An 18,879-nucleotide genomic window follows, 5' to 3' on the forward strand; every position below is an offset into this window, starting at 1 on the left:
TGAACGAAAAATAATTTTTAAATTTAGCTATTTTGTTTCTTTCTTTCTCCTCTCCTTCATGTCCATACATCTAATAGGCAGAGAAGAGCAACCATGATTCTGGAGTACAGTGGAGGGTGGGGAGTGGAGGGTGGAGAATGGGGTCAGGGGTGATCTTCTTTGTCAAGCCCATTCAGCAATCTGAAGGTCTGTTATTTAAACAGACCTTAAGACACCTTAAGGTGTCTTATTAGACACCTTAAGTGGAAATGCTGAATGTAAAATAACTGTATCATGATATAAATAAAAATCAGGCTCACAATGTTCATCTCTGTCTTAAATTTCTGTTGTGTTATTTTAATTTCATGGTGAATCAGACTACCTGAAACAGAACAATTCTTAGTATGGTCTTTCAGACTTTTGATCTGAAAAGAAAAACAAAACCTATTGTGCGCCAGTTGCTTTATATACATTATCTATACTCCTTGCAACAATCCTGCAAAGTAGATGTTATGTTTATTTTGTAGATGAAGGAACAGAGATGGAGATTAAGTAGGTTTTACAAGAGTTTACCACGCTCAGAACCAGAAATCACAACCAGGTCTGCCTGATTCCAAAATCTATGCTTATTCATTCCCCTTTCCCAAACTGCTTAGACACAATGGAAACAAGATGATGTGTTGGAAATCTACTCCTAAAACATTTAGGCAGAAATTTCACTCAAGACTATGAAAAGGAACATTTAACCAACTCACTGTTACATGGTGTCCATACAGTTATTTCTGTACTGTATCACTGAAATTGACAAGACAGAAATAAATGCTAAAGGACTTTTACTTCTGTGCCTTTATGCAGTGTATACATTAATTATAGAGTTGAGATGCACTTGTTCATTTTAAGTATATAATAACTCATCAGGCAAAGCTGTAGTAAGATTAAGTAGTTTGCTAAAGGAATTACAAAGTGATTCAGTAAAGACAGCATCAGTAGAAAAGATCTCATAAAAGTCATATTTTACACCTTGATGCTGATTCAAAACCCCACATTTCTGTATGCCTGGCAAACAGAATCTACTCAATGAATAGTGAATGGATTAATTCAGAAGACTTGAGACAGACATGCTTTTATTAAAAGTTGAAAAATAAAAACCCCCTCTTATCTGAATTGTTTGGGAATTGATCTAATCTAAATTTAAAATGGGTAATTCTGAGATTTTGAAATATCTTTCAGACCTTTTAATAAATGTCCCTATTTATTAATATACCATTAATATACCATTAATTCACAGCTTATTCTAGATGGCTCTCATTTATAAAGGAAGCCTATAAATTTGTGATTATTGTTTCCAGTAATCACATGGAGCAGTGTTCAATTACCCCTTTGTCTAGATGAGTGAATGAGAGTACCCCCGAACTACAGAGAGAGTGGTTGGCTAACCCCATCCTGAGTTCTTTATCACTGGAAGAGTAGGTCGCTTGTGGTTAAAATTCCCATTTTGCTGTTATGCATTTTTGATCATAAAACATTCATTCTATAACAGAGTGCAAGTTAATAAATATTAATGCTTTGTTGAAAAAGGCTTAGCAGGAAGACTTTCTCCTATTCTTAAAGTACCTCTGCACTGTACTTTTGGATAAAAGAAAAAGCTTTAGGTTACTGTTTTCTCTTTCCTAACGGCAGTTCCCCAAGGCTCCATGCCAAGAAGAAGGGAACCCCAAAGCAGTTCTCTGAGGGGCATGGGACAGTGGATTTTCTAGAGGTTAAACTATTTGTGATGGAGGACTCCAGACACTTGTTCTAGATGAGATACGGGGCACGTTTTCGAGTTCTTGGGAGCTTAATTAAAGACCACCAGTGAAAGTGATGTTTTCAAACAAATAAAGGAGTGAAAATGATTCTGGGTCAACCTGACTTAATCACCACAATCTGAGAATAAAAGAACATAATTAAATCATCTGACTATATTCTATATATCTGTTTACCCCACCACAGGATTCTAAGGACATTGGTGCTTCAGCCTTCTGAGTTTTGACCTTCGTTTCTTGTGAAATACGGTGCACCAGCTCTTTGGGAATACGGTACATTTGAATTAATCATGATAAGACGATCAAGTTTACAGTGTCACTCATGAATTTTAATTTCTTCATCTTACTGCTCCCCATTTCTTTGGATCTTATGTTAAAGTAAGTTAAAGGTAGTTATATTTTGCCAGGGATTTTTTCTGCCGAATAATGGAGGATATAAATCCAAAAAATAAGTTAAATGTCCTAAATTATTTTCTAGTCATCATTGGAGGAAGGTATGTTGAATCCTGGGACAATCATGAACGTTTGAGGCATGGAAATCTCTTTGAATCCCAGTTCTGTCAATGGCTGTGTGAATCTGAGTCTCACATTTTTAATCTGTAAAAGAGAAATGATAAAACCACTTACCTCATGGGGGTTAGATGAGATTATATGTGCAAAGTACCTGGCACCATGCCTGGCTCCTAGTAGGCAATCTACAAATGTGAATTTCTTCTCAAGTCCTGCTTTATCTTAACAACTATAAACTGATTTTCCAGTTGCAAACTAGTGACCAAAATGAAACGATGGGAGACAATTCAGTCACTTTTGTTTTTACACAGGGATTTAAATCAATCAATATGAGTAAAGAAAACAAATTTATCAGTTGCCAAAATATGCAAAGTGGTTTTTTTGCATGTCCTCCTAGGTCATTTAAGACGGTGATATTCTGGAAATATTTGTTGATTAACTGCAAAAAAACTTCCCAAATACTTCAGAGGAATGCATTTTGGTCTAACTTGTCTACAAAATACACTTAATATTCTTCATAACAAACATACCAGCAGTCTATTTTTGTTCAAGTTACAATTTGCATTTCTACAAAAGATTTGCTGATCTTCCTGTTAAGTTTTTCAAATAGAAAAAAAGAATGCCTTTGTATCACATGAATACAAATGAATTTTTCCTTCTGACAAAATTTTAGAGGTAATGTAAAACTTTTATTGTCAAGAGCAAACATAAAAAGGACTTTTTTGGAAATGTGTGTATGTGTGTGTGTGTGTGTGTGTGCACGTGCATGTTTGCATAGCAAGAACAATTGTGACCTGTAGGTATACAGATTACTCTAGCACGTTTCTCAGCCAGTGTTTCCTGGGAGAATCAAGCCCTAATGCTCTACAGTATTCATTGTATGTAATGGATCACCTTCTCTCCTAAGAATATAGGATGGCCCACGTTATGTACCATCCTTGAGAGAACTGAGAAGAGAGTCATTCAAATAATTTTCTGTGTTTTGTAGCTCAAATGAGGAATCTGGGTCGGAAAAGACTGAATTGTGTCTGAAAGGACTACATATCAAGTGATCTTTCATGATTGGTAACTACATTGGTATCTATACCTAGAAGGGAAATCTGCTTAGAAATGGATTTTAGATACTTAGTATTTCACTCATTAATCTATTGTACACGCTTTGTATTGGCTGATTGGTAAAGCTCTGGTTCTAAGGCCTCTGTGTACCTTGACTTTGCAACAACGAGGGAATGTAATAGAAGCTGTTCAAGAAGTTAATGAGGTGGAGGGCCTTTATATAAGATATTTGTAGGGCCATTATCATTGCCAGGAGAGAACCGATCTAGAGACACTGTGGAGAAACTGAACATCATTCGTGTGTTGGTGCAGCGTGCTGCGTTTATTTTACTTGGATGGGCTGAAATCGATCATTTGGGTGCTGATCTAGGACACCTGCTGGAGTTTTCCTAGCTATTTTCATGCATGTTCTGGTCTCACCCAGGAGTACTTAGTAGGCAGTCAGGAGATGGGACTTCAAGTTCTAGTTCCCCTAGTTACTTTTGTGAACTTGGGCAAGTCTTCAAATTTATTCATTCATTCGTTCACACACCCATTCAGAATTTCTCTAGGAAATGTATGTGATAAGTATTGGACTGGCTTGAGGAGACATATAATCTTGCATCTCAGTAATATCTCAAATAGATATTCAAAATATATTAATCAAAAGAAACTTTTTGGAGGGTGGTTTTCTCATCTGTAAGGTAGAGGATTTGACTATAAATTCTGAAGGCTTTCTACCTCTAAAATTGAGTCTGTACAGTCTGTATTAAAAAATACATTTGCCTTTTCCAAGTTAGCACAGAACAATGACCTTCTGTGTGTGCTGGCCACAAAAAAATTAGTTCGCTCATATCTTGGGGTCTCCTCCATTTTGTGGTGCTTTCCACGACGCAAGGGCAGTTTGGGTATCTGTGACTTCTTTCCTGAACAGAATTGAATTGAGCTAAATCAGGTTTCTGAGTCATCAATCACAGGCCTTCTGCAATCCCAGACATTATTACCTGGTGAGGTGTATGTCAACCTGCCCCAGGCGATACCAGGATAGGGGATGTGTAGCCCACTAAGTCATTCTTTCCCTCCTGATAGCACCATGATTATAATTTAGGCAGGAAGAAAATTAGCATTCTATGACTACTTACTGTATGCCAGGCACTGTGATAGACACTTTTACATGGATTAATCCATTTCTTGCTTATTTTAAAGACAAAACTATAGAGGCTCAGAGAAGTAAAGCGTCTTGACAAGATCTGCCCCACTAAACTCACTGTTTCCTATAAATCGCATGTAGACCTTAAATTCCTTTACAGGGCAGGGGACATTTAGAGGAAAGACAGAGGATCCAGCCTGATTTTAAATTTATAAAGGATAGTATGGTTGGTTTTGCTGCTGGACATTTTTGTCAGTGACTCAGCCGGGCATTAAAATCCTGCTGACAGCTGATCAGATTATTTCCAGATGAGTTCTCCAGAACTGTATAGTAGACAGAGGTCAGGAAAGGCACCAGCAGGCAGCAAAATGGGGTTTGTGCTTTGGAGAGAGACACACAAAAGGAGTAGCAAGGTACTCTTCAGATCAGGCATGCGTTTCTGGGAGGGATGAGGGTACACTGCAGAGAAGTGGGAAACAACCTGTGTCTGAGGTAAAGAAACAAGGGGACTGAGAGAATGAAATAAAAAAAAGAAAGGCACTGTGTATCCTCAAAATCATAGCAAGGCCTGAGCTAGAGGGAACACTGGCTTGTTGTTTCCTATTCAGGCAGCTCAGCTGCAAGTCTAGGTATGAGGCAGGGTCATATTGAAACCCAGATGCTGACTCTCAGCTCAGCAATCCAAACAAGAAACCAGCAAACCCAGGGATCCATCTCTAAAGAATGCCCAGATACTTTAGCTGCGTGACTCCCACTCAAATCCACAGGAAAACAACTGCATCTTTTTGAAGCACTTTGAAAATGTGTTCTTCACCTCACGGGCTGTAGAGCTGCCCCGTCCACATTTCAGGCTTTCTGCTCGAATAGGCTCGCCTCCCTCTGCCCTGTCCTGAGGTGAACTGTGTACCATTCAGGTACAGGGCCTACTGGTTGTGGGAAAAGGCCTTGAGTTCTGAAAGGGGTTACTTGCTTTAGAAATCACCATGTATCAGTGGGGTGATTTTAAAATTTGTTCAGAAATTCTTTGAAAACCTTCCCTTAGTCTGGCTGGATTCAGTGACACATTTCTAAGCAGAATAAAACAGAAGTGATGGTGTGTGGCTTCCAAAACTAGGTCATAAGAGGGTTCCTCTTCACTCTCTCTTGGATCACCTACTCTGGGGGGAGCCAGTTGCCATGTTAATAAGGCAGCCTCCTGGAGAGATCCACATGGTGAAAACTCCTCCCAATAGCCATGTGAGTGAGTCATCTTGGAAGAGGGTACTGTAACCCCATTCAATCCTTCAGATGATGCAGCCCCAACTGACATCCTGACTGTGACCTTACGAGAGACCCCAAGCCAGAACTACCCAGCTAAGCCACTCACAAATTCCTGATCCGCAGAAACGGTGATATAATGAATGTTTAAAGTCGTTAAGTTTTGGGGTAATCTGTTATATGGTGATAGATAACTAATATAATACTGCATTATTATTATCTTCTTGGAGACTTCAAAACATATTCTCTTCCCTCTACTCTGGATTCACTGACGCATCATAATTTCATGACCTCCATTCTGCCCCATTCTGGTCCTCTAAGCTGCCTGGCATTCCATCCCTAGGCTCTGATCAGGTCTGGTTCCTATTCTACACTGGGGCTATGACTACCATCCTCCACGTTCCTCATACGTCTGACCCCAAACACTATCTCTCCTCATTTGGCAGATGATCTGACTCCTGTGTTTACACATTTGCCAGCTGGATGACCCAAGGCAGGTTATTTACCTTCTGGTCTCAGTGTCTCCATTTGTAAATGGAGATTAATAATGATTATAACTACCTCACTGGGTCATTTTTAGGATTCAATGAGATATAAAACTCATGAAATGATCCACATATGAACTCAAAAAAAATGACAGTTGCTCTTATATGGAGAAGTAATATTGCATAATAGGTAAGAATGATCTGGGGAATTGGATGGCCTAGGTTTACATCCCAGCTACATAATTTATTAGTTATATAACATTGGGCAAGTTACTTAATCTCATTGTGTTTAGTTTCACCATGAGTAAAATGGGAAGGATGATAGTGATACTAAAAATAGCAACTTCTGAGTGCCATTATGAGGATTAAATGACTATCTGTGTAAAGTGCTTAGATGGATGCCAATACTTATTAAACTCTACAATTGTGTTGATATTATCATTGTCATTATTATTTCAGTGATAAATGATAAACCTCCAGCTAAACTTCAAAATCCTGCCATCAACTCTCTGCCTACATATTCTTTCCTCGTCTCCTTTGGTTACAAGGGTACAGGTGGTTAATCTCCCCTTTAGCTCTGGACCCCATCACCTCAGGGCCACTCTAGGACTTACTTCATTAATTATCTCCTCTCCAACCCTAACTCCATTTCTACCATAAACTTATAAACAAACTCAGGTCTCTCCCATCTTGAAGAAAAATATCCCTCAAATTATGGCTCCCTTTGGCTACTCATGTCCCTTCTCCGCATCCCAGACAAACCTCTAAAAGGTAGTTTCTACTTGCCATCTCTACTTCTTTTTTTTCCTCCTCAACCCATTGAAATATGGCTTGATCCTCCATCATGCTTCTGAAACAGCTCTGACCAGTGATACCAATGATGTCTGTCTTGATCAACTCGATGAACACTTCTAAGTCCTTCTCTTCCTTAGACTCTCAGTTGTACTTGGCATTGCCCTTCACTCAGTCCTTCTAAAACACAGTCTTCCCTTGGCTTCTAAAACACTCCCTGGTTTTGCTCCTCCCTCTTAGCCCTTCTTCTGGTCTCCTTCGCAGGCTGCTTTTCCTCTGCTCAACCGTTAAATATTGGCTATCACCAGGATCCGGGATACCATCAGGCCCTCCTTTTCATCACTCTACATACTCTGCTGTATGTAGTGATCCATCCACTGCAGTGGCTTTAATTATCATCTATATGCAGACATCTTCTGAATCTAAGCGGGTAACCAGATCTTTCTCACTATCCTGCTGGACATTTTCACAGATATTTCAAAGGAACTTTGAAATCAACATGTCCAAATCCAAACTCAACACTATGTTTACTGAAACTGTATTACCCATGCAACTGAATGTAGCCCTGAACCTCAGTGTGGTCCAGGTTTAGCTAGCATTGGCTCCTTCATGACTGTAAAGACTTGGGTGGGTCTCCTTGTCTCAACTTCTCCTCTCACATCCTCTGAATATATCGTATCTAACCTAGTCATAGAAGTCTAATAAACTCCACGTCATAACACTCCTGGGAGGTTTTCTGAGCTTACAGTATGAAGTCACATTTGGCTTGCATCTGAAGTAAATGAAAAATGTACTGAGTTGAAAATGACACTAGAATTATCAATTGCATTATTAAACTTGATTTTTCTTGGCTTAAAATATAAAAATGACATCAAAAGAACACTTGCCAATTAAATGTAACAACTCTTAAAGGTTATAAAATTCTGAGAATATATCTATACCTTAGGGAAGACAGAAGATATTGAACGTCAAGGTAATTTAATAACCACATAAGATGATGCTTTGGAAATCTACCTTGTGTTTTCATCCCCAGGCTAAAATGAAAAGTGCTTTTTCTTGTGATCATGCCTAGATTTTTCATTTGCCATGTGTTTTGTTAATCTAAATTTGGGAAAAGACAAATCATAAAGGCTTCAGAAACTGTTCAATTACTTGAAACAATTCTGGTCAGATTGTTTTCTAAAGCAAGAATCTAAGTCTGAAATGAGTCATATAAAAATCACAATTCATTGGAATTTTTTTCTTGACTTAACACTGGTGACACTTTCATAATCGTCATTCCAGATTGAGAGTATTTAGGGACAAAGAAAAGGGCTCAGGTCACTCTCATTGAGTCTACTTTTGAGTTTAATTTACAGGCATAAGATATCTGCCAGTATCTCAACTAACAATAAAAACATAATATCATTAAATATTTTCTTATATATCACTTGGCATACTATTGGGTTGGCCAAAAAGTTCATTCGGGGTTTCCCATAATAGTTTATGGGAAACCCCGAATGAACTTTTTGCCCAACCCAATACTAGTTAAGAGTATGGGCTTTGGAGACAGTGGATCTTGGCTTAGTTTTTTGTGTTTTTTTTTTTTTTTTTATGGAATAAAACATATCTCAGCAGGCTAATATATACAATCACAGAGAGCTTCCTCAAATATGAGCTCAATAAATTACAATTCCTATTATGATTATGCTCATCGAAGTTGTATAAAATAGAGCAAATGTTTCATAGTCAACTTAGAGATGAAGAAATCAAATCTTATAGAGTTTAAGTGACATGTCAAGGCCTTATGCTCATGCAAAGTATTATGTTAGTGGTTACCATCAAACAAAGAAAACAATTTAATCCCTGTTTTTGAGGAGTTTTTAATTAAGTTGGGGAAAAAGACAGTTGTGGGAGAACTACCATCAGGCATATGATATTGTGGGTGAAGTCAGGGAAGCTGTCTTGGTGGAAGGGAGCCTTGAGCTTAGTTTGATGGAAGTACAGGATTACGGGTTGCCATAGAAGAGAAGAGCAGTAGGAATAATATGGAGACATCACAGAGGTGGAGTTAACCTTAAGAGCTGAACAATATTCGTTTTCAGGTCTAATGGCAGGGCAAAAGATTGTTACTATCTCAGTATTCATAGTATTATTCTTCACCAAAGTCTGTTGTTTTTATCTATTAATTGAAAGATTTGGTTAAACAGAGTTGAAGGTATTTAAATTTAAAGAATCAAGGCTAGTTCTATCACTGAGTTGGGAGGATCATGCATCTTTCAAAGGGGTTACAGAAGAGCCTCTTCTCATTCCACATTTCTTTGTCTCCATCCCCAACGTGTAGAGGCTTCACCATCCACCTCCCAACTTGAGCTGCTACATAAGAAAATAGTTTTATATTCAGATACTTGGTTAAAAAATCCCTCGACTATAGTTACTATAGTATGATCAAGCTCTGTAATACAAGTAGAGATTAAGTTGTGGTAAAGCTGTGAACCAGATATAATTTATCATTATATTTTTTCCATAATGTTTATTTTCCCTGAAGCCTGAATTTCATCATGGTCAATCCATCTCCTCAATATTTACTGAGTACCTACTATGTGTGTGGCTCTAAGTTGAACTCAGAATCCAAAGATACATGCCTTATATCTTTAAAGTCTAGTTAAGAGATCAGACTTGAAGGGAAGTACATTTTTCAGAATATCTAGAAGCACACCCTAGGACAAATTAATCTTTCTTCTTTATTTTTAGGGCTAGTATTTGCCTTTATGGTGTTATTCCAAAGGTATATTCAAATTCTAAGATGAATAGCAACTGTGATGTCTACTACTTCTATCAATAAAATAACTCTAGTAGTACTTGAATTTTCAGCTTCTAAAAGTGCTCATCTGAGACCCAGCCCCACAGAAATAAAATGATCTATATTTTCTATTGGTTTGGATATAAATCTACTGTAATAAAATATCTGGCATAAGATATAGAGCCTTTCTTTATCTTTATTTTTTTATTTATTTCAAGTAAATTTCCTGGATTTCCCTTGACATTTACTTTGTGCCACTTCAATCTTCTTCTGGAACATAGACACAGACTTGACCAAAAATGCAACAATCCTATTTTTTCAAATGATTGCATTTTGATAGAATTCTGAAGTGGTCAGGATTTTTAATAATATGTTGGTTGTTTTTCTCTGCTACCTGATGTCTGATCCTATAAGGTTTCCTTTCTGATGTTTATTACATGTGTGTTTGTTTATATAAAATGGAAGAAAAAGGATAGAAGGTATTAAATCAAGCTAGCTATGGAAATTATTGTAACTACTTAAGAAGCTTACCAGACAACACTTCTGTTTTAATGAATTTTAGGGAGATTTTTACCAGTGACTACATATTTCATTCAAATATTTCTTTTTATGACAGCCTAACATCATATTCTTTTTAAACTATCATTTAAATTATACATTAGAATAATAAACACATATTTAAATGTCCCTCAAACTATGTCATAAATCCTGTATATCAAAAACAGCACTTTTGGGAATTCCCTGGCAGTCCAGTGGTTAGGACTCTTTGCTTTCACTGCCGAGGGCCTGGGTTCAAGCCCTGGACAGAGAACTGAGATCCCACAAGCCGCGTGGTGCAGCTAAATAAATAAATAAATAAATAGAAAAGAGGAAAGAATCTATAGGAAAGAGAAAATCACGATTGGAAAGTGAATCACCTAAATAGGTCAGTACACAGATTAAAAAAAAATAATAAATTAAAAAAACCTCACAAAAAACAGCACTTTTGCTCCAAATAATTTACAACTTGAAAAACAAACTCTTATTATATAAGAGCCTGAGAAGTCCTATGTGTATTGTGGTTTCCCAATTTTGGGGGAAAAGCATGCCAGAGTGGTTGAAATTCAATAGATCTTGGTCAAAGATTTACTAAAAAATGAAAATACGATTGTTTTTCCTGTGCTCTCTACAACCTGCCAATTTTACTTCCTCTTCTCGGTCTCTCCACAAGTTCACTTGGATCTTTGTGAGCCATGGCTTGCCTTTATTAGAGCCCTGTGAGCAGGGACAATGAATGTGCACATTTTATTGAACTTATAAGTGGCTTTTTCTGCTCCCTGAACTGGGATCAAGACTAGTTTTGAAGTCAGACAATGTAAGTAAGTCCCGTTGGCACAGGCATATGTAAGTTCCTATTGGCATAGAACAGGTAAGAAATACAGGGAGAAAGAAAAGAAGAATGAAAAAGAGCACATGAGGAGGTGAAAGCAGAGAAAAAAAGCTAGAATTGGAGGAAAATGAATTAGGGGTGATTCACCCAACCCAGCAAGGCAAGTAAATACAATGTAAGTATTGTCTTTCCACAATCATACAGAAATAGAAGACAAACAAAATGACACAGAAAGGCAGTAGGCCAGCATTCTCTGCAAATGATTAGGCAACTGAGGTAATTATATGGTTACTCTATCTTGAATAAAGAAATAATCAGCCTTCATTTATTCATAGTTCATCTGCATGAGAAAGTTCCAAAACGGTTTCCCCCCCACAAAATTGAATAATAACAACTCAGGTTTACAAGAGAGATGCTGAAACTATGAACATTTAAAAATGACTTCTGAATCATCATGACATTTTAAATAGTTAATTCATTTGTTAATAAAATGAACTATTAGATGCTCTTGGTATTAGGGGGCATTTTAGCATATTCTAATTCTTTAAGAACTGTATTTGTTCTAGTTCGCAACTGATATATACTTAAAAGCCAACTTGGAATCTAAGGCAAATATTAACCCAAATACGTTCCATCAAAGACTAGTCCCAGATACTTTGAAAAAATTAGTATTACTTTTCCAGTCGGTTCTGCCAACGTAACACTTTGGGAATTGCTGCTTGAGATATTCAATTTTTATATGATACAAAACAGCAAGTACATTTTAGTTAAGAGAATATTACACTGATAAAACTATCTCATTCCTTATTCTACATATTCTGGATAAATTCGTGTTTCTACATGTAATTTGGTAGCATAGATATGGACATTTCTTATCACTTAAAATAAAGTTATTTATCACTTAAATAAAGTTCTGAAGGATTCAAAGAGTGTTTATTTACTGCTTCCATTTCATGATCTTTGATTTTTAAATTCAAAGTATTTTGCATTGCATTTTTAAAAATTGCACATACTGTGTTGCACTGAAATAAGATGGTTTCATTTTACTGCAACACGAAGAAGCAGTTCAGGACCAGTTTGATTAAAAAAAAAATTTTTTTTTTTTTTTTTTTTTTTTTTGACTCAGACAGACTTCATGTTACTTAGAGAGAACTGCGAAGCACATTTATTACTCTATGGCAGGCCTTGATTGGGAATGGAGGATTGTATTGATCTGATATAGAGAAGCATTGATAAATAATTAATTGCTAAAATTATTGGGGACAAAAGAAATAAATAATGCATGGCAATCTGTGTACATAGTCTAACTCATACCAGTGGAATTTTGGAAAGTATTACACAGGGGAAAAAGTCTGGTTGTTAGTAGGAGAGAAAAACCCTAGAAGGTAGGTGGGGAATGACCTGTTTGTGGTTTTAAACAAACGAAAAAGAGACCCTGGAAATAAGACAGTGACTCAGAAAAAATAGGACCAAATTTTCTCTGGCAAAACTGTTGATTGATTGGTCAGTGTGTGGCTCCTGACATCAGAACAGGAAAGAGAGGTTAACGACCTGCTGAGTTTGGTCGTGGGCTTCTGAGTAGCTCCAGAGCAGGAAATAAAGATCCCAACTGTGCCACTCCTCACCCAAGCATTTAGCAAAAGAAAGGCCAACCAGGGAAGCCACAAGTTTGAATGGAAAGAATCTCCCTCTGTAGCCTCCTGTCCTAGGTGAAGGGCACTCAAATAAAGAAGCTGGAGACCTGGGGTGAGGAAAGTCCTCATTTTATGTATCAGTCAATGAATTCATGCTGTTAATTAATCTTCACATAACTGTGCCAAGAGCACTTACAAAATCTGATGGGTGATAAAAGACCATTGCTTGATTCAAACCAAGAGGGTAGTTGATAAGTCTTACTTAGGACCTTTCCTAATCCTAAGAACTGACACGGAGTTCACATAGATAGATTCTGGAAAATAAATAGTCTCCCATAACTATTCCTAACATCAGTTTCATTTTGGGAGGTGTGGACTGACAGAGTAATCCAGTATGCATAGTTTGAATTCTAATTTTATTTTACTCTTTTGATATCACCTCTATGAGAAGTCACATACAGGGAGCTCCCAGGACTTACATCTCTTCCAATCAGGTCCTCCTGGTTTTCCACAATTCCCCAAGGGGCGATACCTATGGTACATATCTTCCCTCTAGACTTAGATGCATGATCCTTCAAGGCATCTCCAACATGACGAATAACACCTAAGAGGAAAAAGAGAAGTATTACTCTTGCCTTTTAAAGCAATTACTTTCCATTGATCTAAAGGAAATTGTGGTAACTGTTTTTCCTAAGATTAAATGCACTGAATATAAAGTTTTGACACATTTCTACACGAACTACACGTGTTCAGGAGAGAACATAAACTTGCAGCTCTAATGCCAGATACATTTGCTGGACTTGTATATGAACTCTAGTAATACATTTCTTATTCTATCTCATATGAAAAAAAAGATGTATACAATATCTATAAAAAGAATAAATACAGGGACTTCCCTGGTGGTCCAGTGGTTAGGACTCTGCACTTCCACTGCAAGGGCCATGGGTTCGATCCCTGGTCAGGGAACTAAGATCCTGCAAGCCGCATGGCCAAAATAATAATAAAACTTCATTTATAAAAAAAGAATAAATACGATACTTCAAACTTAGAGAATCTTTTCTTGTATTATAAGTATAATGATGTGTTACTATGACTAAGTACTAATACCACGACAATATCCTATAAAAAGCATCATAAATAATATTATATTAAATCTATACCACAGTTTGTGTATGAGTTAGGGTCAGCAAATAGAGTAATTACTTAGCTCAGATTTTGTTAATCTTGATTTCAACTTCTTATTTATGGACACATAATGTGGAGACCCTGCTTGTAAAGAAAATGTTGACATATTCTGTGGAAAATTTATGTTAAAAATACATAAATACACCTTTTTAGACATCATTCTAATTATTTTCCTCTTCTGTCATGATGGCCTTCCCATCACCACGCCTTTCCTCACCATAGTTAAGAGTGAGAAAATTCAGTTTACAAGATGGTAGGGAACTACCTTTTATCTTTTAATAAACCATTTAAATAAGATATAATTTCTAATCTTTTAACTTCTCTCTCAAGTGATCATTTTTATAGAAGATATAAAATACATTCTCTAAGAAAAGATGCTTCCATTTATACTTTAAGGAAAATTCCACCCATTCTTCAAGGAAAAACTCACACCTAGTTCCATCTCCTATATGAAAGCTGAGTTGGATTTGATTTCTTCTCCATTTGAACAGGGTTGCAGTTTGTATATTTTGAATAGTTCAGTATGTCACTGAACATATTCTTCTTTGGTTCATAATCACATGTGAGGATGTCTCTGCTCAGAGTAAACTCATTTAGGGGAAGGTTGGAGATCAGCGTCTTACTCTCTTCAGGTGCCAGCACAGAGCGAGGGCTCAGGAACTGGGCACCACTGAACTAACTAAGCACACAAAACACACCAGGCAATTTAATCACAGGAGACAACAGACATGTGTGAACAACTCAATTCTGAAATATTCATAAGATCAAACAGAAAAAGCCTCCTTTAAAAAAAATCAAATAACAGAGTAGTGTAAATAGCCACTAATCCATGCTGAGCTGTGCTGGGAGCATTGGGAAGCATATCAATTTCACTTACTATCTCATCTATGGATCTTCTATGAGAAAGTACTGATAAAGAAAACCAAATACAAGAGTAAAGGTGTGAATATTAGTGTTAAGTTTTTTCCTATTTATATGCAAAACTCATTTGGGGTCCAGTCCTGGACAAGAAGGTTAACTTCATGGTAGCCCCTCCCTCCATCTGCCACAATTCCGCCTTCACCTTTTACCCAAGCTGAGTGTTCAATCGAACACACTTTGAGTGTTGGATTGAACACTATGCCTGGAGAGAGGCAGAGGTGAACTCTTTGGTTTACAACATTTACGCTGTTAATTCTTCTTTTGATATTGGATGCATTTCACAAAAGAAGAAAAACAATAAACAATGTTCCAAGTTCCCCCAAACAGAAGATTGGTAAGCATTTCTTTTAGAAACCTTTGAGTTGATCTCCACAGGAGATGCAGGTTATGCCAGGAAAGCAAAAGACTGAATAATTATAGGCGAATGATGCCTGTTAAACTGTGAGTGAAAGTTGGAGCTTAAAGCCTGAACAGCCACGAAAGAAAACTGCTCTGTAGATATTCGATCATCACAAAGTAAACAGTAAAGAGCCGGCTGAGCAGGTCATTCTAAGATCATGTCACTATACAGACTGAGTCAGGGTTTCACATGACAACGATGGGCACGGCCAATATGCAGATTTCGCTGTGTAAATGAACCTATATTGTTGTGAGCTGAATGTTCACAACTTCTAGGTATGGAGGAGAATTCTGAGTGCAGGTCTCACTCAGACATCATCTAAACTACAAACAAATGAATAAACAACATTGAGATACATTTTATTTAAAACTAGTTGGTCCAGGGTTATGTTCAGCATGTCCCACTAACTTCAAATGTGTCCACATGCGCAGACTTTGAGTCTTGAAACAAGTCTGAATTAATTTACTGCAGCATTACCTGTCTCTTCCAATTGGCTCTTCTGACTCAGGCTGGGGAAATACATCAAAACATTTACGGCATCCATTCCATTATCTGCTGCACATTCCTAATGTTCTGCAGATAAGCACTTAACTCTAAGTGGGTTTGTAAGAATTGATTTGACAGCCTGCCTGGATCACAATATAGAAACTCATTTGGCAGGTAGAAAAAACTGCTCGGAGTTCAGAGTGGGGTGTGTCTTCTGTTGGTGCAGAGTTGATTCAATGAAATACTTTAAATAATAAACACGTGTTACTCCAGACTTTGCTGTCACCCCAGATGGAAAGGGCATTCTGCAAACTCTAAAGCTATTTGCATCAAACTTAAAATCACTTAAAGAACAGAGTCTCCAATTTAGAGCAAAAGTTATTCCTTAAAAAATTACTGGATGCCTATTTGGCAAAATGAGGTATTGAAAATATCCTGTGAAATTCCACTAGTCGTGTTTATAAATTCTGTAGTCGAGTATTAAATATCCCAATTTGTTTCTTAAGTGTAAATAATTCTTCTTGGTTGAGAAATGACAGTACAGTTATCATTTAGGTAGAGGAAGGAGAGAGACTCAGTGAAAGGAGCAATAACCAGCAGGTGTGGACACACAGGTGTAGGGGCTGAGGTGGGGGAATGTAAATATATTTAACCTCAGGAGAAAATGACCTTAGTCACAACACTCTCGTGGCCTTATGTTGTCCTTCTCTGTCCCACTTCCAATTACCTGTGTTAACACCTCCAGTGAATATCCATGCTCCAGTTGTCATGGCTGCTTTGATGAGACCTTTCCCAAAGACTTGCTTGAGTTTTGGCTGGAGTTCAAAGTTCTGTAGGCCCCCATGAACTGAGATGAGAAGCTTGGGAAGCTCCAACTGCCATTCCTTGGTCATCAGGTGTAGGAGGAGATCAGGTTTTGTATCGAAAGATACTCGTACGTACTAGAAGAAGGACGACCATTGATTAGGGAGACAGGGCAGGGCTGACTGTGGCTGCTTATCTTTACTGATTGCAATGATATGTATAGTTACTTGAAGAAAACGTCTTATAAAAACTAGATTTTTTAAAAGGGGCAAATCAATTGCTTTACCAAAAGAGCCTTCTAGACAAAGGGATTCACCATTTTAAAAGGTTTTCTTGAAATTCTGAATGACTACAAATTTTTAAATTATTTAACTTTCTAAAATGCAGTGTAAACACAACTTTCCCTGGGATGGGTTCTTTGCTCAAAGGAAATCGTATTTATATCTTACCAACCTTAAAATTTGTGCAACAGTTCAAATGTTGCCAACATTTTCAATATAAATAATCCCTCTATACCAACTGGACCTAGATATGACTGTTTCTGTGACCCTACTATTTTGAGAGGTTTTGAAAAATTCTACAGTTCTACATAATGTAACAAGAATTTTAAAATATGGTAACAGCTGATTATATTTATTTAAATCTAAAAATAACTGCATACCAAATGTTTTCTTTATCTTTCAAAGAAAAGTGACAGAAGTCATTCCAATTATTTTTGTAGAAGAGTTGAAAAAAATTGAAGTGCATAGCAGATACCAAGGTATTACCAGATGCAACTGGAAATAAAGTTATGATAAGTATATATAAATAAAATGCTATAAATACACATAATGATAAACATCTATATAACTATATATATATATACACACATACTCATTTAGGTCTTTAATTATATAAATACTCCATTTCTAGCTGGAAACAACTGGAATATTGGGCAAATGCACCTGAAAGCCTTTTGAAATGTATTGCTGAGCTGGCATGAAAAGAGAGAATATTCAGATACCTAAACAAAGTAGAAGCTGGAATCTCAGGAGCTAAGGAAATACCAAAGCAAGCTTTGGCCTTGAGGCTTTCTCCTGAATCCTGGAAGACCATGAGCATCTGCTTTGGTAACTTAATGCAGTATGGGGGTGCCTAGGTGCCTAAGGAGAGACCCCACATAAAGCTGGGATACTTCAAAGGGCTCCACTCTCAAGTGTTAGGAAGAAAAATAAATAAGGCTGATGGTCAGAAGAATAGAGCAAGGAAACTTGCCTGCCTCAACCTTGATTCTCAGCAGATGGGAAAAAAAAATTCTCCTCTGGTTATTTATAAACAAAAGTGGGTCCTCATACAGGTTCTGGTCCACATTCACACTCCCAGTGTGGTTTGAGAAACATCAGAGTATTTAATATAAGATGGTGCTGGTGGGGTAATGGCTCCAGATAACTCTCAGAAGTAAATGCAAATTCTCTGTGGAGGAATACATCATCAATCCAGGTCTCAAATAATTCCCATGGGAAAATAAGCATTTCATTGTAAAAAAATAAAATCACAAATTGCAAAAGGAAGTAAAGCAACATGAATGAGAACCAAAAGACAACGGATAGCAGAATAAGATCCTCAAAGATACTGAAATGTTCAGAGAGAGAATATGAAATAGCTACATTTACTATGTTAAAAAACATAAATGAGAAAATTGAACATATGAATAAAGAACAAGTGATGATAAAAAATGATCACATACATTTGAAAAAGAGTAAAAAAGAGAACTTCTAGAAATTAAAATATAACAATTTAAATGAAAAATACAGGGGATAAATGAAACTACAGATCAGACATGTTAACTATAGATCCAGAGAAATAAGCCAGATGCAGCCTAGAAAAATAGAGGAATTGAAAACATAGAAGAAAATTTGAGAATTTTAGAAGACGTAATCAGAATTCTAGATAGAAATAAAAGAGATAATGTGGAAGAGGCAATACTTGAAGAGATATTGGTTGGGAATTTCTCAGAATGACTAATTCTCAGATTCAAGAAGCTCAATGAATCCCAAGCAAGATAAATAAAAAGAAACCCCACGCACAGATACCTCATAGAGAACACCAAAGGGTAGGGGGAAAAGCCTTCAAAAGGAGCTAGAAAAAAAGACAGATTACCTACAAAGAAACAGTCATTAGACTGATGGCTTACTTTCAACAGCAACAATGGATGCCAGAACAGTGTCTTCAATTTGCAAAGAGAAATTATCTGTCAGTGTAGAATTCAGCAAAAATATCTTTCCAAAATGAGAGCACATTATAGA

General features: G+C 36.9%; 1 protein-coding gene across 1 annotated transcript in view; it reads right to left on the reverse strand.

Moving 5' to 3' along the window:
* Positions 1-17,574, reverse strand: part of TRPM3 (transient receptor potential cation channel subfamily M member 3) — a 248,298-nt gene extending 230,724 nt beyond the window's left edge. Inside the window, exons 1-3 of the mRNA XM_089912633.1 lie at positions 17,539-17,574; positions 16,518-16,731; positions 13,278-13,402 (exon numbers count right to left, since the gene is read on the reverse strand). Of these exons, the coding sequence (XP_089768759.1) occupies positions 13,278-13,402; positions 16,518-16,731; positions 17,539-17,574 (375 nt within the window). The remainder of the gene's footprint in view (positions 1-13,277; positions 13,403-16,517; positions 16,732-17,538) is intronic.
* Positions 17,575-18,879: the final 1,305 nt, after the last annotated feature.

The sequence above is a fragment of the Delphinapterus leucas genome, chromosome 6 (genome assembly GCF_059928025.1).
Source record: "Delphinapterus leucas isolate spDelLeu-1000000601 "Yukka" chromosome 6, BTC_Dleu_Yukka2, whole genome shotgun sequence".
NCBI lineage: Eukaryota > Metazoa > Chordata > Mammalia > Artiodactyla > Monodontidae > Delphinapterus > Delphinapterus leucas.